This window comes from Cricetulus griseus, chromosome X, assembly GCF_003668045.3.
Source record: "Cricetulus griseus strain 17A/GY chromosome X, alternate assembly CriGri-PICRH-1.0, whole genome shotgun sequence".
In the NCBI taxonomy this organism is placed as follows: Eukaryota; Metazoa; Chordata; class Mammalia; order Rodentia; family Cricetidae; genus Cricetulus; species Cricetulus griseus.
In genome coordinates, this window is record NC_048604.1 from 766,525 (window position 1) to 791,579 (window position 25,055).

Genomic DNA, 25,055 nt, shown 5'->3' on the forward strand with positions numbered 1-25,055 from the left:
AGGTTACTTAATACTTTTTTTGTTGTTTTGTTTTTCGAGACAGGGTTTCTCTGCATAGCTTTGAAGCCTGTCCTGGAACTCACTCTGTAGACCAGGCTGGCCTAAAACTCACAGAGATCTGCCTGCCTCTGCCTCTGCCTCCCGAGTGCTGGGATTAAAGGCGTGTGCCACCAATGCCCGACCTTAATGCTTTTCTTGTGGGCTGACTCCTTCCTTCCTTTACTATGACTATGAAGGTAGCACTCTATGCACCTGAGAGTAGCTGGTGTCCTAATTGAGGTCTCCAGAGTCAGAGCCTCTTGTGCCACAGCAATTGCTGGAAGGGGCTTCCTTAACTTTGCTGCTTGTTTTTCACCAACGCCGTCTAGGCTCTAGAACAGCAGTTGGCTGCTATCTCTTCAAGTCCGGGGGGCCGGAGGTGGGGGCGTCGCGCGGCTGCTTGGGGCGGTACTATGAGGGCGGGTGGGCCCGCCCCGCGGCATCCCTAGCTAGACTTCCTCCTGCCGCAAGCGGCCAGCCCAGCTGGAGGAAGCAACGGCAGCAGCAGAGGCGGCCAAGATGAGCATGGGCGACGCTGTGTGCACGGGCTGGCTCGTCAAGTCGCCCCCCGAGAGGAAGCTGCAGCGCTATGTGAGTAGGGGCGCCGATTCACCCCTGGCCTTCGTGTCCTCGGTTCTCTGCCCGTGGGGTGGCCGCGTGTGGTCCTGGGGAGTCCCTGGCTTTAGGGGAGCTAAACGTAGCTGTTCCCAGAGCCCTAGCTGCAGGCGAGGCCGATGGACGACAGAAAGTGAAATCGCACGTCGAGCTGTGCTGCTGCTGCTCCCTGCAGCAGGCTGGCCTGGTACCGTTTGCCCGCTGTGTTCAACTGCTCTATACTGCCACAGTCAGGGGAGGAGGAAGGTGGGTTGGGGCTAAAACTTCCAACGCCAGTTTTTATTCTGGAGCAGCCAGAGACATCTCTAAAGGCTGTCTCTGACTGGAGTTCCATCTCCCAGCGAGGAGAACAGGGCAAGGGACAGGGAAGTGGACAGTAAGAGGAAACCTGTGTGGGCTACTTAGTGAAGCTGCTGCATTCCTCTTGGACTGTAATGAGTATTGTCATTGTAGCTATAGAGCACTCTTTTTGGGAGCCTACCATACAGTGTAACTCTTTTCTCATCATGTCCCTTCTCAGCATATTCTTTATTATGACACTACACTTTTCTGGTACAGCAGGAACCATTGACATTTACTATTATGAAATAAAGGACACTTGGGAAAGTGCATCTTTCTACACATTGTATGACCATCTTTAAGCTGCACACAACTCAAAAGTTCATTACATCTAGTGTTCTCAGGATAAAGTCTTTAAAGTATTCTGCTTAAAGACTGATCTGTCTTCAGTCATTAGCAAAGCAAGAACCACTTTAGTCCCCAGAGAGTTGCATATAAATAGATATTAGGCTTTCTTGCCCTGTTTGGTGGCGGGAAGGGGGAAGGGGGAGCTAGAAGTAGCTTGATGGATCCCTTTCTTTCATAATTCCTAATTTCTTTGTGAAACCAAAGCATGTTGGTGAGAACTACCCCACTGAGGTTTTCACTCTGCTGAGGCATCCCACACCAAATGGGGTGTTCCCTGGTGCTTGTGTTTATAACTTTCCAACTGGTGTCTTTATTTTGTCCATATTTATCAGTACTTCTGTTTTTATATTGAAGAGCATGTATCATGTTAGAAGTTCAGGGGGAGGATTATAAGAAGAGTGAAATAATGCATGGATACTTCTAGAATTTGTAATAAAAGCTCTTCCTGAATATCAAGTTGCCCAATGGGAGCCTCCCCCATTTCTGGATTAAACAGTGCTTCACTCTTAGGAGTCCTTGGAAAAGTTTTTGTTTTTGTGCTGCTGAATCAAAGAATGTTGTTCTACTTAGTATGTAGTCATCACTGGTGCAGAAATATGAGCATTTCTTTGAGTAATGCCAGTATCCTCCCCTCCTTTTGAGACAGGGCCTCTCTACATAGTTCTGGCTATCCCGGAACTCATTGTGTAGAACAGGCTGGCCTCAAACTCTTAGAGATCCATCTGCCCCTGCATCCCAAGTCCTGGGATTACAGGCATGCACCACCATGCCCAGCCCTGCATCATTTTTTGATTCCACGAATTCCTAAGCACAAAGTCCCACATCTGTCATCCTTTGCACCATCAAGATGCTTCCCTAAGTTTCACCTGTTTTGAAGATGCATTGATACAGAGGAGGCAGGAGGCAGGAGGCAAAAACATGTTCCTTTGCCCCACATGGGTAGGTGAGGCTTGCAGTGCTGATCTCTGGGTGGCTTTCCTTGCTGTTCTTAATGAGAGTCATTAAATGATTACTGGATATTTTCAGAGTGGCAGAAACTTTCCAGTAGCTGATTCAGAAAGATGGTGAATCTGGAGAATGAGGTTTATGGATGACCCCCCCAACCCCCACTCCAATCCTGGTTTGTATTTTATCTTCAACAGACTGGTTTAGGAAAGTTTATTAGTGTTTTATGATTTGGGGAAGACTTGGGTAGATATTTTGTCATATGTAGTTTTTTTTTTTTTTTTTGATGAAATAGACCTGTGGTAAGAGTGGATAATGAATAGACTAGAAAAGATGGGGTATGATGATGGACATGGCTTAAAACAGAAGAGAACCTAGTTGCAATATTACCAACATTCCAAGGCATGGACCTTGATCTTTTAGTCCCCGGCTGAGAACTTTTTTTTTTTTCTTTTAAAGAGACTGATTTTTTCCCTATCCCTGGAAAATCCCTGTGGTCACTAAGGGATGCAGGATCCCTTTTGCCACTAGAGGGCAACAATGAGACACTTCAACAAGGTCAGGCAGTGCTGTCACCCAATCTGTTTAATTCAGCTCTTGTGAGTGGTTTCTACTTCCTTCCATTAACTGGGTGCAATCTCTAAACTAGGTTGACTGTTTGGTACTAGGAAGATATAGAAAAGTCCTGATTCCAGTCATCACACATTCTATATTCATAATATATTTAACACAGTAGTATGGCAAAGCTAGTTAGCACAATTGGGACAATAACCCAATTCTTTGTGTTTGCAGGCCATCAATGTTTGTATTAACAAATGGAAGCTCAGTCTGTTTTCAGGCAAATCTTTCAGTACATTGTATTTTATTTACTTGATTACATGAGCCAAGGCCATCAGGAAGTTAGTTTTTATCATGCCCCCCCCCCCTTGAGGAAAGTTGATTCCTTTTTATTGTGTGTGAGTTTCAAAAGTAATCTAGACATTTATTCTTATCATCAGAATTCAAACATTGTAGGAATGAATAGAATGAAAAGTTCCCCCACATCCTACCCTTCTCAAGTTTGTCCCTAAGGACAAAAGCTGTTAGTTGTGTGGTATTATTCTAGAAATTTTCCTAGAAAATGTGTAAGTTTCTTTTTATATAAATGGGATTGTCCAATAATTTTCTCTTCTTCTTTAAACCAGTCTGTACATTGTCCCAAGTTAGTTCATACAAATTTACTTCATTATCAAACCATTGTGTAATATTTCTTATAGTAGATTTATTATAACAAGTTTTCTATAATAGAAGTTTTAGCTTTCTTCTGTTCCATTGATTTAAGTAATGTTTAAATTACTTAGAATATTGAGGAGATGGCTTAGTCAGACCTGAGTGTAGCTTCCCAGCATCCATGTAAAAGCTGGGCACAGCGATGCATACTTACCATCCAAACAATGAGAAGATGGAAACATGAGGAACCTGGGGCTTGCTGGCTATCCAGTCTAGCTGAATTAGTGGGTTCCAGGCTCAGTGAGAGGCACTGTAAAAAAAATAAAGTAGAGAAGTGATTGAAGAGTGACACCCAATGTCAGCCTCTGGACTTCACACACAAGTGCATGTGCCATGATATGCTAATTTATTAGCTCAGTCAATATAACACTAAGCAACAGGTGCTGCTTTTGCATCTGGATACAATTTTTTGTTGCAATATGCAAATACTTTTATCACTCTGTAATTTGTGTTTTCATTCTCTTTACAGCATTTTTTAGAACCAAGATTTTATTATAGTTTTTATTTGAGACAGGTTCTTATATTATAGTCCAGGCTGGCTTGGAATTCACTATGTAGCCTACATTGGCCTCAAACTCATGGCAAACCTCCTGCCCCTGGAATTCAAAGCATTAACTACCATGCCCAGCTAAGACTTAAAAATGTGAAATTCAAAATATCAGATTTTGAATGTCGATTTTATTGACCAACTATTTGTTAATTTCTATGCCAATACCATACTTTTTGATGGGCATAGCTTCATAAAAATTTAGTTTCAGTCTTTTTTGTTTTACTTTTTTGAGTTGGTTTGGCCATTAGTCCTTTGTTTTTCTATAATAATTCAAAAACTACTGTGCCAATTGATTTTTATTGAGATTATATGCTACATCCTTGTTTAAGTCACTTATTAGTATTTGTGGCCTTGCTTCCACTTAGAACTTGCAGTATGACCATGTTTTATAGACATGATGAAAAAAGACAACCTTTAGCGTGTCAGTCTTACAGATGATAGCATTTAGGGTTTTCTTTGTTTTTGTTTTTGTTTTTTTTTGAGACAGGGTTTCTTTGTGTAACAGTCCTGGCTGTCCTGGAACTCACCTTGTAGACCAGGCTGGCCTTGAACTCACAGAGATTCACCTGCCTCTCCTTCCCAAGTGCTGGGATTAAGAGCGTGTGCCACCACTGTCTGGAAACATTTAATTTTTAAATTTCTTGTATTTTAACTGTAGGTTTTATTTTTGGTTTTTCCAGACAGGGTTTCTCTGTTTTAGCCTTGGCTGCCCTGGAACTTGCTCTGTAGACCAGGCTGGACTCAAACTCACAGAGATCTGCCTGCCTCTACCTCCTGCTACTGGGACTGGAGGCATGCACCACTACTGCCTGGTTAAAGTTTATTTTTCTTTTATGTGTCTGGGTGTGTTCCTGGCTTGTGTAGCTGTATACCATGTGCCATGCAGTACCTGTAAAGGCCAGAAGAGGGAGTCAGATCCCCTGGAACTTGAGTTGTAACAATCGTGAGTCACGCTGTGGGTTCCGAGAATCAAATCTGGGCCCTCTGCAAGACCAACAAGTGCTGTTATTTATTTATTTATCCTATCTATTTATTATTTTTTGTTTTTTCGAGACAGGTTTTCTCCGTGTAACAGCCCTAGTTGTCATGGAACTCACTCTGTAGACTTAGACTAGGCTGGCCTAAACCTCAGAGATCCGACTGCCTCAGTATCCCTAGTGCTGGGATTAAAGGTGGGCACCAACACCACCCAGTTTACTGAGACTTTAAAAAAAAACTCTAATTGATACTTTTTAATCTATAAAGTAATAAATGGCTTTTCTTCTTTAGTCTGTTCCTAAGGTGGTTTCCTGACTATTTTTATTTAATTTTAGCTGTTTTTGAGAAGGATCTTGCTGTGATTCCTCTTTATGTTTGTGATACTGGAGCTTTGCACATGCTATTAGTAAGTACTCTATTACCAAGATATATTCCTAGACTTCTTTGTTTTTTTTTTTTTAATGCTGAGCCAGCCATGAACTCCCTGGGTAAGCTTCACGTGGTTGTCATGTATTCTTGGACTTGCTTCGCTAGTAGTTTGCTGAGGGCATTTGTACTTCTGTTCATGGTAGATACGGACATAGTTTTTCCTTTATGTGTGCGTGTGACTATCTTTGTTTGGTTCTGATATTAGCATAATGCTGGCCGTGTAAAATGAAAAAGGAAGTGTTCTCTCCTCTTGTATATTCTGAAAGATATTGCATGCAATTAGTATTCCTTCTTCTTTTAATATATCTGGTTGAATTCACTATTGAAATGATTTGAAATTGACAATCTCTCTCTGGGAAGGGTATTTATTAACTTAGAATTCCATTTCTTTAAAGAACTATTTAGATGATCCATATCTTGTTGAATGATCTGTAGTAGTTTAGCCTGTTTTTTTGGTATTTTAATAACTTTTATTTATTTTTATTTTATGTGGATTGGTGTTTTTGCATGCATGTGTCTGTGACGGTGTCCAGTCTCCAGGAACTGGAGTTACAGACAGTAGTGTGCTGCCATATGGGTGTTGGGAATTGAACCCGGATCCTCTGGAAGAGCAGCCAGTGGTCTGAACCACTCAGCCATTTTCCTAGCCCTAGTTTAGCCTGTTAAGGCTTTTCTTGGTTCCTACTGAACTGCCAGATTTATTGAAATCAGGTTAGTTGCTATATTCCTTCTTATCCTTTTCTTTTACAGGATCTGTAATGGTGCTTCCTTTTTTATTTATTATTCTGTAACTTAGGCTATCTGTTTTTCCATTTCCCTGACGACTCTGGCTAGAGTTTTGTTAAATTTTCTGATATTTTCTAAGAAATAGTCTTCATTTTCATTGATTTCTACTATTTGTTTTTAATTTCATTGGTTTATTCTCTCATCTTTTTTATTTCTTTCTGATTATTTTGGGCTTAATTTTATTGCCTCTCTGTCTAGTTTCATTAAATTAAAAATATTAATTTTATTTTTTGAGCTTTGAGCTTTGGCTAGCAGTCTCCAAACCAGGGGAGCAGTCTGTGGGAGTCTCAGGCTTGTGGCTCAGACCCTGATTGTACTTGCATCTTCCCTTATCACACTGGCCCCTAGGCTCAAGGAGACTGTAGTTTAAGATGACTGTGAACTTGCATTCTTTCTGACTCATCCTGCTGAGTAGCTAGAATTGTAAGCCTGCACCCCCAGGTTCAACTCTCTCCTCCTCCTTCTTCCTCTTTCTCTTCCTCCTCCTTCTTTGTTTTGTTTTGTTTTTCAAGAGTTTCTCTGTGTAGCCCTGGCTGTCCTGGGACTCACACTGTAGACCAGGCTAGTCTCCAGCTGCCTGCCACTGCCTCCCAAATCGTGGAATCAAAGATATGTACCACCACCACCTGGCCAGTTTGCCCATTTCCTTTTGTAGTTTGTTTGGTAAAAAAGTAATATTATTTAATATTATTTTTGGTTCAAGAGAAGTAACCCAGGGCCTTACTCTTGGTGCCCAAATCTTCTTCCAATGAGCTGTACCTCTTAAATTATATCTTTTGTGTTGTTTCTCATAGAGTTAGTTTCTTGTGGTACTCATAGCAATGTTTCACTGTCTGTTAAGTTTACTCTATAGTTGCTGGCCTGATAAGTACTTGATGGGAATTGTGGAGGAAAAACCTGCAAGAGTTCAACTCCCCCATACTTAGAGTATCTAAGCTCCCCCCCCACCTTTTTCCAATACCCCACCTTCTTAAACTGTGGGTTATCACACAAAATAGGGTTTTATAATTGAATATGGAGTGTTGAACAAAATTTGGCAACAGTGAAACCTTGCTAAATGTGTACCTACCAAAAATTAATTCAAAACCAAATGAATAATGAATCCAAGGTGTTTCTGGCAGTGCTTGCATGCTGTATCCTACAACCTCACTAAAATCTTGGCTCTGAACATATATGCATACTTTTCAAGTGCAAGCCACCACACCAACAAACACTTCTTTATTTTATTTTATTAGTTCAAATTAGGAACAAGCTTGCTTCAGATGTCAATCCCTTCTCCCTCTCCCTCCCGTACCCCTACAAACACTTCTTGAAATATCTTGGCATAGGTTATTATAGTGTTATTATGTTTTAAATATGTTGTTTCTATGGTTTATAAATTTTTTCTGTTCCTAGGCTAGGCATTGGTGGCGCATACCTTTAATGCCAGGACTCAGGAAGCAGAGGCAGGTGGATCTCTGTGAGTTCAAGGCCAGCCTGGTCTACTGAGTGGGTGCCAGGACAGCCAAGGTTAAAACAGAGAAACCCTGTCTTGAAAAACCAAAAAAAGCCCCACAAAAAACAGAAAACAAAAACAACAAAAAACCTTCTGCTCTTATAGAAAGATAATGACTTAGTGAAAACAAAGACTTCAATATTTTCCTACTGTCATTCCTCATTGCATATCTTTGCATTGCATTATGTTAGAATCTTTGGTTTTTAAAATTGCTCTGTGTTGGCTTGTAGTTCATAAAAAGTCATTAAATAAAATTTGACTTAGGATTAGTATAAAAACTTCTAACAATTTCTGGAATGGCCCTAAATTTTTGTCATTTTTTACTACATTTTTATGCAAAGCAATATCTTCAACTTACATGATTATAAAATCAAAGTAGCAATCACCTCCAAAAAATAATAATGTTCTATGTCCTGAAGAATCAAATATTCAGGTAAGTTTAATTTTTATGTTTATTTGGTGTGTGAGTGTGTGTGTGTGTGTGTGTGTGTGTGTGTGTGTGTGTATGTATGTGTGTGTGTGAGTGCACAAGTACATGAGCATATGTGTACACATGAGCCATAGTACACATTATGAAGGTCAAAGGACAACTTGCAAGAGTTAGTTCTCTCTTTCCACCATGTGGGTTCCAGAGATCCAACTCAGGTCTTCAGACTTGGTGACAAGTGACTTTACCTACAGAGCAGGCCAATGATTTAATTCTTTATTTAAAAATAAATAAACACATACATTATATTTGTATGAAAATTGCTGTCTTTAAAGTAAAATGATAAGATTATATGTGTACCGAAAACTTTAAAAATATTTTTCTTTGGAGCTGGAGAGATGGCTCAGAGGTTAAGAGCATTGGCTGTTCTTCCAGAGGACCTGAGTTCAATTCCCAGCAACAACATCGTGGCTTACAACCATCTGTAATGAGATCTGATGCCCTCTTCTGACCTGTGGGAATACAGACAGACACTGTATACATAATAAATACATCTAAAAATGTTTTTTAAAAAATAGTTTATTATCAATAGATGCTTGGTTTGTATACCTGTTTTATATACTTATGTGCTGGGGTTGAATAAAAATTTCTTGGATGAAGGGGGAATCACAAGTAAAAAAAAAAGTGTTCAAGAAGCCCTGCAGTGGACTGCATTCTGCTTCCAACTCATTGTTTTAGCTGAATTTTTCTTTATTTTTTGTGTGTTTGTTGTTGTTGTTTTCGAGACAGGGTTTCTCTGTATTGCTTTGAAGCCTGTCCTGGAACTCTGTAGACCAGGCTGGACTCTAACTCACAGAGATCTACCTGCCTTTGCCTCTCAAATGCTGGGATTAAGGGAATGTGCTACCACTGCCTGGCTCAGCAGAAGTTTTCTTACCTACACAGTAATCACTGACCAGGTAACCAAGTGCTGCTTCTTGTCCCTCCCTGCAGGCTTCTGTATCTCCCCATATTTCAAATTCATAAGCTGCCTTGTAACCTGAGATGTTTTAGAATTGTTTGGTTAATTGGCCCATTTATTATTATGAAGTAACCTCTTGTTCTTTGCTTCAAGACTTATATTGTCTGATACTCATTTAGTCATCCCAGTTTTATTTCTTAGTTTTATGCATTTATCATTTTATTTTAATTGTTAGTATTTTAATTTGAAGTATTTTATTATAGGTGACTATAGTTAATCATGATTCTCTATTCAATTTAACAATCTTTTTGTTTAGACCATTTACAGATAATGTGACTAATTTTTAGTGTGTCTTGCTACATGTCTCATTTATTCTTTGTTTTTATAGGAACACTCCCTTTTGGATTAATTTTTTTCTTTTTCTTTTTTTTGAGACAATACCTCACTGTGTATCACTGGCTGGCCTTACACTCAGAGATCTACCTACTTTGCCTCCTAAGTATTGGGATTAAAGGTATGCTCTACCATGCCTAGTTTGGATTAAAATTTTTATGATTCAATTTTATCTTTTTTGTGATTGTACCTCTGTGTGGATTTGTATCCTAGTGATTGATTTAAGGTTTTTAAAAATATTCAAAAGCACTTTCATTGATGTCATGATATTATTGTCATGCATTTTACTTTTATAAATGTTATGAAACCCTAGTGTAAACTCTCGTGTATTTTTGCCTTAAAGGGTTATGTACTTTACTTCTACTCACATATTTACCACAGCTGGAATATTGTATTTATTTCTATACATCCACAGTTACTTCTAGAATATTTTTTCTGCTCTATAAGTCTACTAATGAGTTTTCAGTTTTGTATGGCTGAATTGTTGTACTGGAGCTTAGTTAATGGGCCAGAAATGATTTACCCCAATATTTGAATAATATTTTTGCTGGCAAATATTTTTTTCTACTTGACACAACATCTCACTGTGTAACTCTGGCTGTTCTGGTACTTGCTATGTAGACTAGTCTGGTCTTGAACTCACGGAGTTCTGCCTCTGCCTCCCAACTGCTGGATTAAAGGTATGCATCATGCCTGGATATACTAATTTTGATCATATGTGTGTATGCATCTATGTATATATGTGGGAGTGTGCATGAGCAGCTTTCTTTCTTTCTTTCTTTCTTTCTTTCTTTCTTTCTTTCTTTCTTTCTTTCTTTCTGAGACAGGGTCTTATTGTGTAGACCTGGTTGGGTTGAAAATCACTAGGTTACCCTTGACTCAAGGAGATCTCTTGTCTCTGTCTCCTGAGTACTGAGATCACAGGAGTGAATCACCCACACAGCATTAAATTTGATAACTTCAGTGTTTCTTTACCTTGATGTTATTTCTTTTCTTTGTTCAGAAAAGCTAAGCTTTCTCATTTTTCTTTTCTTCCCTTCCCTTCCCTTCCCTTCCCTTCCCTTCCCTTCCCTTCCCTTCCCTTCCCTTCCCTTCCCTTCCATTCCCTTCCCTTTCTTTGTGACAGTTTTATGTAGTCCAGGCCTTGAACTTCTGATCATCCTGCCTCCACCTCCCAAGCTCTGGTATTACAGAATAAAGAATTCTTGCTTGAATTCTTCCTTTTGAGTATTTTAAGGTGTTTTCCATTGTTTTCTCATATGCACAACATAGTATTCATTGACCTTGAATGTATGGGTCCATAATTATTCCTTAGTTCCAGTTATACTTTAAATATTTATTCTTTTTTCCAACTTTTTTATTTGAATTAGAAACAGAATTGTTTTACATGACAATCCCAGTTCCCTTCTCCCACTGGTCCTCCCCTACCACCTCCCCCCTCCCAACTAAAACCCTGTCTATCACATACCCTTTCTGCTCCCCCTGGATGGTGAGGCCTTCCATAGGGTGTCATCAGAGTCTATCGTATCCTTTGGGCCCACCCCCATGTGTGTCTTGGCTTAGGGAATATTCTTCTATATGGAATGGGCTCCCAAAGTCCACACCTATGCTAGGGACAAGTACTGAACTTCTACAGGAGGTCCCGTAGATTTCTGAGGTCTCCTCACAGAAACCCATGTTCCTGGGGTCTGGATCAGTCCCATGCTGGTATTCCAGCTATCAGTCTGGGGAGCAAGAGTTCCCTGATGTTCAGGTCAGCTGTTTCTGTGGGTTTCACCAGCCTGGTCTGGACCCCTGTGCTGTTCACTCGTTCTTCTCTGCATCTGGGTTCCAGTTCAGTTTGGTGATTAGTTGTGGGTGTCTGCTTCTACTTCCACCAGCTAAGTATTTATTCTTGACTTCATCACTTTCTTTTGGCTTGGAGACTCCAATTACACCTGTAGTAGGCTGTTTCACACCTCACCGATGCCACATTCTTCTCTTATATTTTTGGTTGTGAGCATAGCCTTTAATGGCTGAGCCACTATTCAGCCGCCACATTCTCAGTACCTCTTTTGATCTGAGTATCATTATAAATGTGAAGAATTGCTTAGTGTTTAAAAGTTCATTACTTTCTTTTCTTCACTATCTAGTCTGTTGTTAATTCTATTGGGTATATTGTTCAGTCTTTTATGTTTTTCTTTTATATGTTCATGCTTTCCTGTACTTTCGTGAACATATATTAACTATTTTAATGCTTTTGTCTACCAATGAATGGTACAGCAATTTCTTTTACTTTTGTAAATATTAGCATGTTCCATATCACTGTATCTTTATAAATTTCACTTCCGGCCTCAGTCCTCTGATATTTGTAGACTAAATCACACACTTTCTGGCATGCAAACTCTAATCAAAGATATTGTACTTTGTGCTGAGCAGGCCTAATCAAAATGTTATCATTACAATAGGATTTTCTTTTTCTTTCTTTTTTACTGCTCCAGTTGATGGAAGGGGACTTTATTTGGTCCCAGGATCATGGGCCAGGTATGGTCGCAGCTTTATTTGACTGTCTTCTTGGGATACAGGTTGTTGGTGTGGCTGCACTTCTTTCGACAGTTGACTGCACGGGGGAGGGGGGTGCAGGCGTGCGTAGCACTTGCGGCAGATCATCTTGTCACAGTTGTACTTCTGGGTAAGCTGAAGAAAGGATGGCTTAATGATGCCACCATGAAGGCAAAGCACCAGGTGCAAGGTGGACTCTTTCTAGATGGTGTAGTCTGACAGGGTGCAACGATCCTCCAGCTGCTTGCCAGCAAATATCAGTCTCTGCTGGTCAGGTAGAATGCCTTCCTTATCTTGGATCTTGGCCTTCACATTCTCAATGGTGTAACTGGGCTCAACCTCAAGAGTGATGGTCTTGCCTGTCAGGGTCTTCACAAAGATCTACATGTTAGTGTCCGCCGCTTAGCTGCCTCCTTGAAGAGAAAGAGGTATTATATTGTCAATGCAATGCTTTGTAACATTCTGAGGTTATCAGTGTCTCTGCTGACTAGATTAAAGCAGGCAGCAGCAGACTTTAAACACTTGAGGTCATATCATAAGGTTCTATTATGTCTCTGACAGTTGAAAGTGATTGCTTCAGCTGTCCCTGCAGGTTGAGAAAAAGATGAAAGCATTTGGCAGATAAAAAGCTGTATGCCAGGTGTCAGGACTGTGTTTATTTGGTTTAGAAAACAAATCATGCCTGGAAGAGTAGTTGTAACAGACATCTTTACTATATAATGTTTGTCTTAGGGTTTTTTATTGCTATGAAGAGACACCATGACCTCTACAACTCTTATAAAGAAAACATTAATTGGGGTGGCTCGCTAACAGTTTCAGAGATTCAGTCCATTATCATCATGTTGGGAGGCATGGTGGCCTGCAGGCAGATGTGGTGCTGGAGCTGTAAGTCCTACATCTTCACTCAGGGACAATAGGAAGTTGATTGACTGTCACACTGAGTGAAGCTTGAGAAAAGAGACCTCAATGCCTGCCCCCACAGTGACGCATTTCCTCCAACAAGGTCATACCTCCCAATAGTGCCACTCCCTATAGGGGCCGTTTTCTTTCAAACCACCACAATGTTTATAATAACATACTCTTTATGCACTTTCTGTGCAAGTCAAACAGGCATATCAAATTTCTACATCTCTCAAGTGATTGATGATGGCTAATTGAGTTGCAATATTGCTTTAAATTACTATTTTGATAATTTTTGACTTTTGTCCTTCTAGTATTATAGCTATCACTCTACAGACAAGAGGACTGGTGTGCAAATTTGATCAACTGAAAGTGACATTACTTGTTCCAATTACAAGCTCAGAAATGTGGAAAATGATCATAAATCTGTTGAGTACTTGCTCAGGTGGAATTGGTCATTTCTTCTTAGAGCTAGAGAGATGGCTCACTGGTTAAGAGTACATATTGTTCTTACAGAAGACCTGAGTTTTGTTTCCAGCTCCCATATCAAGTGGTGCACAAATGCCTATAACTATAGTTATGGGTAATCCTCTGGCCTCCATGAGTACCAGCACTTGTGTTCTTACATATATGCAGACACAGACATTTATGTAAAAAATTAAATTAAAAAATCATCTATTACCTAGCCTCCATAAATTCTTTTGGCCTGATTGTAGTCATTGTCTAGGCTCATCCCTAACTCCAGACAGTCAATGATGTCTCTCCCGTCCATACCGATTTGCCTTTTGGGGACATACCATATAACTCTAGAGTATATGTTTCTTTGTATATGCCCATTTTCTTTAGCAGTGACCCCAATACACATTCTAAGATTCAATTAGTGCAGAAACTGAGACCATTGGTAGGTTTGAGTGATACTCAGATCTATGTGTATAGCAATATGTCAGTAGGAGCCATTTTATTGCTGTATTACTTTAGTGGAATAATAGTGATAGGTTTTCTCTAGGCCCATGACCCATCTAGTCTCAGGTTCTTAGCAATTTAATCAGTGTTGTATATGGGTTCTATCTTATGGAGGGGCCTAAAAGCAAATGAAAATATGGTTGATTACTTCCATATTTGTGCCATTATTGCACCAGTATATCTTGAAGACTGTTGTAGCTCAATAGGGCTTATAGCTGAGTAAAAATGATAATTACTTTTATTTTATTTTTTTATTTTTATTTTATTTTATTAGTTCAAATTAGGAACAAGCTTGCTTCAGATGTCAATCCCTCCTCTCCCCTCCAACATCCCACCTGCCCCTAGCCATCCCCACTCCACTCCCCAGGCAGGGTAAGGTCCTCAAAAGGGGCTCCCCAAAGTCTACCACAGATGATTACTTTTAACTTCCAGCTCAATTTCTCCATAAGACATAAGTTTGACATAAGTTGTATCTCCAGCAATAGGGCCTTTCTATAATGATAAATCTTTCCACCACCTGCCTGAGTTCCGCTGCAAAATAACACACAGAGATTAATATTAGGTGCAATACTGCTGGTCAATGATCAGGATTTCTTATCTGCTAACGCAGTCTTAATTATCATAAATCTATATATTTTATAAGACTCATCTTATTGAGGCCTTCATCCTGTCTTTCTGGCAGTCACATGGCGGCTCCAGAGCAGAGAGTAGGAGGAAGAGGAAGAGCCAGAGGACGATTTCCTGCTTATATTCTGAGTCTGGCTGCTATGTCACTTACTGCCTGGATCACAACACTTCTTTGCTACATTTCCCAGAATCCTCCTTGACTCCTAGTCCCACCTAACTTGCTTCTTCATTGGCCAACAGTACTTTATTCAACAACCAATAGGATAAACATACACAGAAGGACATTCCCTATCACCTTTCTATCAGGTTATGGAGAATAACGAATAGCCTTGGTAATATCATATATAGGAACTTTTTAATTTGATGTGATCCCATATGTCAGCTATTTCTGCTGTTTCTTTTCTTAATATTGCTTTATTTGGGCATTATTTATTTATTTTTATTAGAAAGAAAATTATTTTACATGTAAATCCCAGGTCCCTCTCCTTCCCCTCCTCCTCTGCATCCCCCAACTAACACCCTACCTATCCCATACACTTTCTGCTCCCCAGGGAGGATGAGGCCTTCCATAGGGAGGTCTTCAAAGTCTGTCATAGTCTTTGGATAGGGCCTAGGCCAACTCCCGTGTGTCTAGGCTCAGGGAGTATCCCTCCATGTGGGATGGGCTCCCAAAGTCCATCCCTATTCTAGGGATAAGAACTGATCAACTACAAGAGGACCCATAGATTTCTAAGGTCTCCTCACTGACACCCACATTCAGGGGGTCTGGATCAGTCCCATGCTGGTTTCCCAGCTATCAGTCTGGGGACCAAGAACTCTCCCTTGTTCAGGTCAGCTGTTTCTGTGGGTTTCACCAGCCTGGTATGGACCCCTTTGCTCATCAGTCCTCCTTCTCTGCAACTGGATTTCAGTTCATTTCAAGGCTTAGATGTGGGTGTCTGCTTCTACTTCCACCAGCTGTTGGATGAAGGCTATACTATGGCATATGAATTAGTATCAATCTCATTATCAGGAAAGGGCATTTAAGGTACCCTCACCTCTGTTGCTTAGATTGTTAGTTGGTGTCATCTTTGTAGCTCTCCAGACATTCCTTAGTACCTGATTTCTCTTTAAACCTATAATGTCTCCCCCTATTATCTCTTATCTTGCTCTCTTCTGTTCTTTCCCCAACTCAACCTCCCTGCCCCATCATGTCTTCCTCACCCATCTTTTTCTCCCCTTCTCATTCTCTTAGTTCCCTCTCCCCTCTCCCCATGCTCCCAATTTGCTCAGGAGATCTTGTCCTTCTCCCTTGTTCTTTCCCCTTCTCCAGGGGACTATGTATGTCTCTCTGAGGGTCCTCCTTGTTTACCAGCCTCTCCGGTAGCCTGGGCTGCAGGCTGGAAATACTTTACTCTGTATCTAAAGTCCACACATGAGTGAGTACATACCATGCCTGTCTTTTTGTGACTGGATTACCTCACTCTGAATGGTTTCTTCTAGTTCCATCCATTTGCCTGTGAATTTCAAGATTCCATTGCTTTTTCCCGCTGAGTAGTACTCCATTGTGTAAATGTACCACATTTTCTCTATCCATTCTTCAGTTGAGGGGCATCTAGGTTGTTTCCAGGTTCTGGCTATTACAAATAATGCTGCAATAAACATCATTGAACAGATGCCCTTGTATGAATGTGCAACATATATTTGGGTATATGCCTAAGAGTGGAATTGCTGGATTTTGTGGTAGACTGATTCTCATTTTCCTGAGGAATTGCCATACTGATTTCCAAAGTGGCTGTACAAGTTGGGACTCCAAAAGCAGTGGAGGAGTGTTCCCCCTTCTCCACAGCCTCTCTATTTCTGTTGTTTCTTGAGCTATTGGAGTTCTATTTTAAAAAGTCATTACCTAGGCTTGTGTCTTAACACATTTCCTTTGTGATGCTAATGATTGTACCCCAAGAATTCTGCATTCCCGTCAAGCACACTACTACTGAGCTACATCATCAGCCTGCCTATACCTATACCCTAAAGTGATTTCCTTTGTTTCTTTTTCTCCTTAGCTATTTTATTATTTAACATTATTTAATATTTGGAAATTTTATTTAAAATATTACAAATAAAAAGGCACACACTGAGATTAATCAGACTCCTTTTTCTTTTTAATTGGTTTTGCATGGATATGTGTATGTGGTGTGCATGACTTTGTGTGCAGCACATACATGAGAAGACCAGAGGTTGATGTTGGGTGTCTTCCTCACTCACTTTTCACTTTATTTACTGAGACAGAATCTCTCCATTGAACCCAGAGCTCATAAATTCAACTAGTATAGTTATCCAGTTAGCCCCATGGATCCTTTGCTTCACCTCATAAGTAGTGGGATTACAGGTGGGCCACCATGCTTATCAGATTTTTCAAAGATTCTGGGGATGCAAGCTCTAATCCTCATGCTTGTATAGCAAGTACCTTATCCACTGGTCATCTCTCCAGTCCCTGGAATGTTTTCTATATGAATTTTTTCAATAGTTTCAAATTTTCAGATCACACAGTAGGACCTTTGATTAATTCTGAATTGATTTTTGTATAGGCTGAGCCATAAGGTTTTAAATTCAGTCTTCTACATGTAGATATCTAGTTTTCTTAGCACCATTTGTTGAAAAATAATAGTTCCTCCAATATACATTTAGATCCCTTAGAAGTGTGTTTTTTTCTGAGTCCTTTATTTTATGTCATCCATCTATGTGTCTAGTTTTGTGCCAGTATCATGCTGCTTTTCTCACTATAGCTTTGTAGTATAGCTTGAAGTCAGACATTGTGGCATAGACAACTTTGTAGGGGACAGTATAAGCCACGCCTGCTAAAAGCTGGCTACAGGTGTGCCTGACCATGCCAAGGTGAGGTCAGGATGACTCATGATAGGGTTTCAAGGGGCTGCAGGGCACATGGGAGCCCTTCTCTCTTGCCTGCCCGTCTTGTTGCCCCTGGTACACTCTGGCTTGCATTTGGCTGGTGGTCTTCTTCTTCTTCTTCTTCTTCTTCTTCTTCTTCTTCTTCTTCTTCTTCTTCTTCTTCTTCTTCTTCTTCTTTTGGTTTTTTGAGACAGGCTTTCTCTGTGGCTTTGGAGGCTCTCCTGGAACTAGCTCTTGTAGACCAGGGTGGTCTCGAACTCAAAGAGTACCGGGATTAAAGGCTTGCACCACCATCGCCCGGCTGGCTGGTGTTCTTCTAATAAATGATATCTTTATCCCAAGCTCCTTTTATTTCTGTGTATTTTTTATCTTTATGTGGCTTTTTTATTATTTTATTTTTATTTCCTTTTGTTTCTTTTTTCTTGAGACAGGGTTTCTCTGTGGAAATCTGCTTGCCTCTGCTTTTGGAGTGTTGGGATTAAAGGTGTGTGCCATTGTATCCAGCTATTTTATTTCCTCTTGTTATTTTTTCCTCTTGTAAGCCTATATATATTTTTAAATGTAGTGAAAACCTTTAGAGGCTTTTTAAAAATCTGGATCTGTCTTTATCATTTTGGGAGTTTCGAGTCCAATCCCCAAGAGCGTGGGGACATCAAGAGCATATGGAAGTTGCTCCAATGCCACTCAGCAGCCGAACAGGGCCTGCAGTTGAGGCAGGTTTCCCTCTTCCTCTGGGAACCTTGGGGCATGGGGTCATCCCACTCACTGACACCATTCTGTTACGATAAATCTTTCCGCCACCTGCTTGAGTTCTGCCTTCCATGTGGATGGCCAAAATAATGCACAGAGACTTGTATTAGGTACAGAAGCTGCTTGGCCAATGACTAGGATTTCTCATCTTCTAGCTTAGTCTTAATTATCATAAATCTATATATTTTATAAGACTTATCGGATGCCTTCCACTGGTGTCCTCATCCCCGGGATCACATAGTGGCTCAAAACAAAGAGCAGGAGGAAGAGCGAAGGGGAAAAGAACCACTTCCTGCTTGTCCTTACTTAAATATGAGTCTCCCTGCTATGTCATTTCCTGCCTGGATCATCACATCTTTACTACATTTCCCAGAATCTTCCTTAACTCCTAGTCCCATCTAACTTGCTGCCTCATTGGCCAAACAATACTTTATGCAACAATCAATAAGAAGAACATACACAGAAGTACATTCCCCATCACAACTTAAGGGAGGACTTGTTTATCTCAGTTCAGGTTTTAGAAGTTTTAGTCATGGTAAAAAGGGTGTGACAGAGCAGAGTAGAGTAATTCACATCATGACCGCATTAGGAAATAAACGGCCAGTCAAAGTTTGCAGAACCTCTCAAAATAGTACCACCAATTGGGGACAAATGGTCACAGCATGAGCCTGTGGGGAACATTTTAGATTAAAACCAAAAAGATCTTCATTATCTTATGATATGAAATGCAGTGCCTCTAATCTTAATAGTTCAAACATTTTAGATACTAACCCTCTATCAGATGTGTAATTGGTAAATATTTTTCCCATTCTGTAGTTTAGTTTTGCTTGAATGATAGAGTCCTTTGCTATGCAAACAAATTTCAGCTTCAGGTGGTCCCATTTATTAATTGATGGTCTTAGCATCTGTATTATTTGGGTCCTATTTAGAGAGTTTTTCCCTTGCCATTGGGTTCAAATATATTTCTTTCTTTTATAAAAGATTCAGGATATCTGGTCTTATGGTGACATCCTTGATCGATTCGGAGTTGAGTTTTATTCAGGGTAATACATATGGATCTGTTTTCATTCTTCTACAGTGATCAGCACGATTTGTTGAAGATGCTGTCTTTTTTTGTTTGATTTTTCAAGACTGAGTTTATTATCTGTACTAGTCCTAGCTATCTTGGAACTCACTCTGTAGACCACACTGGCCTCAAACTCACTGAGATCCGCCTGCCTCTGCCTCCCAAGTGCTGGGATCAAAGGTGTGCAACACCACCACCACAGAGATGCTAGTTGGTTTTTTTTACAGTGTGTATTTTTGGCTTTTTGTCAAAATCAGGTGTCTGTAGGCATGTGGAATTGTTTTTATGTCAATGCCACACTTTTTATCACTATAGCTCTGTAATACAACTTGAAATCTGGGGTGGTGATACCTCTAGCTATTCTCTTATCTTTCAGGACTTTCTTTTTAGCTATCATGGAATTTTTCAATTTCTGTGAAGAGTTGTGTAGGAATTTTAATGAGGATTGCATTGAATTTATAGGATAGCCATTTTCACAATATTAACACTACCAATTCATGATCATGAAAAATTTTTCTATCTTTTGGTTGTTTTTCAATTTCTTTCTTCCATGTCTTAAAGTTTTTATTGTAAAAGTCTTTCACTTGCATAGTTAAAGCTATCCTCAAATCTCTGGCCAGTGGTGGATGCCTTTAATCCCAGAACTCAGGAGGCAGAGGCAGGTGGATCTCAGTGAGTTTGAGGACAGCCTGTTCTACAAGGTGAGTTCCAGGACAGCTGGGACTGTTACACAGAGAAACCCTGTCTCGAAAAACCAGGCCAAACAAACAAAAGGTATCCCCAACTATTTTTTGAAGTTATTGTAAAAAGTACAGTTTTTCCAATTTCTCTCTCAGTATGTTTGTTATTTGTATATAAGAAGGCTACTAATTTTGTATCTATTTTGTATCCTGCTACTTTGCTGAAGATGTTTATTAGCTGTAGACTTTTCATGTTGGAGTCTTTAAGGTTTTATGTATAATATCATGTCATCTGCAAATAAGATACTTTAACTTTTCTTTTCTTCTTTGAACCCTGTTGATCTCTTTCAGTTGTCCTACTGCTCTAGCTAAGACTTCAAATGTTATATTGAATATGTATGGAAAGAATAGACATCCTTGTCTTGTTCCTGATTTTAGTGGAAATGCTTCAAATTTCTCTCTGTTTAGATGATAATGCCTAGAATATTATAAAGAACTAACAACAACTAACAACACCTGAACATTAAAAAATCCCATATAAGCCAATTTAAAATGGGGCATAAAACTAAACAGAGTTCTCAAAAGGCGAAATGCAAATGGCTGTGAAACACTTTTAAAATGTTCAACATTCTTAGCCATCAAGGAAATGCAAAGTAAAACTACTTTGACATTCCATAACCCCAGTCAGAATGGCCAAAATCGATGAAACAAATGACAGTACATGCTGGTGAGAATACAGGAAAAGGGGAACACTTATTTATTACAGGTGGGAATATAAACTGGTACAGTCACTATAGAAGTCAGTGTGGAGGTTCCTCAAAAAGGTAAAAATTGATATACTATACAACCCAGCTATACCATTCTTGATCATATACTCAAAGGATTTTACATCTTACTACAGAGATCCTTGCTCTTCAGTGTCCATTGCTGCTCTATTCATAATAGTCAGAAATTGCAAACAGCCTAGATTCCTATTGACCAATGAGTGGATAGTGAAAATGTGGTGTGGAATTTATTTAGCTGTTAAGAAAAGTGAAAAATCCAGATAAAATGGATGGAACTAGAAATAATCATCCTGAATGAGATCAGAGCATCACTCAACCCTCATCAGAGAATTTTCTTTTTGCAGTATATGGTAACTAACAAAGAGAGAAACAAATGGATAATGTGCAGAGAGTGAGAGATTTGAGGGCACTAAGTCCTAAATGGGATGTCTTTGTCAAACTCCTTTCCTCAAGGCTCAGGGATCTATGTGGAAGAGGAAGCAGAGAGATCGTAAGAGCCAGAGAAGGTGCATGACTCCAATGAAACAGCATCTTCCAGACACAGAGACTGATACAATATGAACTTACAGAGACTGCAACAGCATGCATAAGACTTGGACAGATTCAAACCATAGAAAATTCCAGAAACGAGAAGGAGAAGTGAACACAAAGTCCCACTCCTAAGCATGAAGCTATTTACAACTTGATACCCGCTAGAAAAGGAAAAATCAATTTTCTCCAATACAGCGTCACTGGGTATATCAACCACACTCTAGGACAGGCCCCATGCCCAGGAGTAGCTGGCCAACACAAAATGCGTTCTGTGTGTGTGTGTGTAGGGGGGTGGTTTTTATTTTGCTCATTTTTATCTTCTTGACTTTCTTTTTTGCTTATTTGTTTTGGTATTCACTTTTTGCTTTTTGTTTTTAGAGAGGGGGCATGAAGTTAGGTGGGTAGAGAGATGGAAAGGATCTCAGAAGAGTTGTAGGAAGGCAAAGAATATGATCAATATATATTGTATGAAAAACTTAAATAAAAAGGAAAATACTATAGATTCCTAGAAGTCAGGAAGAAGCTGGGGTGCATGTGGGAGCATGTACACTATGTGTTTAATAATTGGGCAAAAAAGAAGAAAAGAACTAATAAACTTCATCTTCCAAAAACTACTTCAAACATTATCACAATTTTAAGTTCACATTCTCTCTGAGACTCAAAGCAATCTCTTGCTATGCACACTACTAAAAAAAGGAGAGAGAGAAAAAAACTTCACATACTTCTGATATTCAGTTTTTCAGAGTAAACTTTCTCATTCCAAAAGATAACAGAAACATGGGATGAAACCAAAGTAAGTACAAAACCCAACAGGGTAAACATTAAAACCTATGGTTACATGTCTGTTTTCTGGGGCACATAGTGGTATAATAAGCGTTGCAACAGGTTTTGGAAGTCCCACTCCTGTGACCTTGCCGTTTACTGCACACATAGGCTTTATTTTGGGCTGGTTCCACCTGTTGCCTATGTTTTCTCAGCAGCGTTTCCATATTCTTGACATCTCTTCAACATCCTAGAGTTTGTATTTTTTTCAAGTATCACAATGTTTATTGATAGATACAAGTATATAAAATCAGGGCATGAACATGACTTCATAAATTAAGTAGACTTAATTTCCTGTATTGTTTAAGATGCATCTCCATGCTTCACCCTTTTAGGAAATTCCTATGTAGAATCTGCACCTATTACACACTGACTTGGAATTTGGGGAGAAGCCTATATGACCCTTAAGTCTTTCATTCTGAAGGTCTTCAAACCTGAAAGCATGTGGACAAAGCCAAGTTTCATGATATCTAGAACAGAAGCCAGATCCCCTTGTCCTTGATTCCAGTGGCTTCTGAGTGCCTGGGCAGCAGAACATGTAAACACTTCTCTAGGCATCTTGTACAAGCTGGGAACCTTAGAGGTGTTCCCTTATCATGTAAAAAAATTTCAAATTAGTTGACACATTTATATCATGGAGTCTGAGTTGAGTAAGATTTTGACAATTCCTGGAATTTTTTAAGACACCCTTCTGCAAAAATGTTTTTCTTTAATGCTATTAATCTCTTTAATAACTGCAGTATCAATTATTTAAAAAATATATGTACATGTGTGTTTGTGTATATGTATGGGTATGTGCATGTGAACTCAGGTGCCCACAAAGTTCAAGAGAAGACATCAGATCCTTTGGAACTGGAGTTACAGGCAATTGTGTACCACTTCACATAGATGCTAGGAACTGAACTCAATTCCTCTGTGAGAACAGTATATACTCTTACCTGCTGAGCCATCTAATCAACCCTATAACTATGGGCTCTTGTGCACAACTTTAAGCATGCTCCCTTTCTAACAAAACTACCTATTTTTTATATTTTTCTGCTCTGCTCATTGCTTTGAATATCACTATAAATCTGGCTAAAAAGAAAATAACCATGCTTTACCCTGTATCTTATGTTACCTTGAAATTTCCTCCATTAAATTATTAGTTGATTTCTTTTTAATTCATCCTCACTCAAATTTTTAGGACAGAGGCAGAAGGTAGACAAATTCTGTGTTATAGTGTAGCATGAATGACCTCTATTCCATTTCCCAGTATAAAGGTTGTTTCTATATGTATCCTTATGAGTGCAGTTTTTAAAAGTGTGTTCTTTGTGGGTATGAGCACATGAGTGCTAGTGCCTGTGGAGACAAGAGGCTTCAGATCTCCCAAAGGCTGTAGTTACAGGTAGTTTTGAGCTGCCCCGTATGGGTGCTAGTAATTGAACTCAGATCCTCTGCAAGAGCAGTATACTCCTAGCCATTGAACCATCTCCCTAGCTCCAGTGAACATAGTTTTTAATGCTGGTATTTCTTTCTTGTTTTTGCTGCTACTGGAGATTGAACCCAGGAATTCCTAAATGCTGGTAAAATGCTACATCCTCTAACAATAATGTCCACACTTCTATTAGCATACTGGTATTCTGAATTCACACTAGAAACATACATTAAACTTTTCATAAGCATTCCAGGACCATCTATTCCACTTCTCCAAAATCTTCCAAATTCTTCCTGAAACCAGTTTTAAAAGACATGAACCACATGGCCAAGTTTGGTCACAGTAACAAATCCACTTCCCTGGTATGATTTTCTATATTGCTTCTTCCTTTCTGTGGGCAAAATATCTGATATACACAACTTAGGAAGGAACAATTTATTTTGCTTCAAGATTTCAGAAGTGTCAGTCCATCGTGGCAAGCAAGGCATGATAGATAGAGCAGAGAAGTTGACATCATGGTACAGAAGAAGCAGAAAGTGACAACAAGTAGCCAGGGAAAGAATATTCCTAAAGACCTGTTGCCAGTGAGCTACTTTCTTCACCTCCTAAAGTTTCTAGGGCCTCCTAAAATGACACCATCAGCCAGTGAGCAAGTGTTTAAAATGTGAATCTATGGAGATTCAAACATAACCTTATACTTGGGTCCCTGGAAGGAAACTATCTTAATCATGATATGTGATATTGTTTTCTTGGTTTGTATTGGTTTTGGTTTTGGAGACAAGGTTTCTCCATGTAGCCTTGGCTGTCCTGGAACTTGCTCTGTAGACCAGGTGGCCTCCAGCTTAGAAATCCATCTGTGCCAGGTCCTCTGGTAGGAAGGGCTGGGGAAGGGCCGGTCCAGCCAGTCTCTTCCTGGGGCTGAGTGGGATGGCGAGTGTTGACGACTCAGACACCCTCCCACCCCTCCCAGTTACAGGGGAAAAATACATACTGAATTGGGAGACTCATCGAAGCAGGATCTCGCTTTACTCCAACAGACAGGAACTTATATAGGGTTGAGGTAGGGAATGGGACTCTTAGGATGGGGTAAGGTGATTTGAGGAGTAAGGGCCAATAATATTCCACCAGGCTGGCAGGTAGCTAGGCAGGGGGCAGTCTTACATCAGGCCTTGCTGAGTCAGCCCATGTGGAAGTTACAGGCTAGAGAAAGGTCACCAAACTAAAGACAGGCTCAGGAAGTTACACTGGGCCTCACATCTAAGCCTTTTTAGGCCCAACACATTTGCTTCTGCCTCTTGAGTGCTGGGATTAAAGGACTGCACCACCAGACCCAGCAGGTATATGATTTTTTAAATATATTGTTGAACTTAGCTTGCAAGTACTTTTTAAAAATTTTTTATTTGTTCAAGTTAGGGAACAAGCTTGTTTCACATGTAAGTCCCTTCTTCCTCTCCCTCCCCTCACCCCCATCCCTCCTCCCCCACCCCAACCTATTCCCCTACCCCATCCACCCTCC

The 25,055-nt window shown here is 39.9% G+C and overlaps 1 protein-coding gene and 1 pseudogene across 6 annotated transcripts in view; one reads left to right on the plus strand and one right to left on the minus strand.

The window, feature by feature from the left end:
• Nucleotides 1-489: 489 nt before the first annotated feature.
• The window catches only part of Gab3 (GRB2 associated binding protein 3), a 136,353-nt gene continuing 111,787 nt past the window's right edge, over nt 490-25,055 (plus strand). For all 6 annotated transcript variants that reach the window (XM_027432523.2, XM_027432524.2, XM_027432521.2 and 3 more), the window contains exon 1: nt 490-630. In XM_027432523.2, coding sequence (XP_027288324.1) covers nt 559-630 — 72 coding nt within the window. In that variant the 5' untranslated portion in view covers nt 490-558. The remainder of the gene's footprint in view (nt 631-25,055) is intronic.
• Nucleotides 12,112-12,508, minus strand: LOC100757139 (annotated as a pseudogene).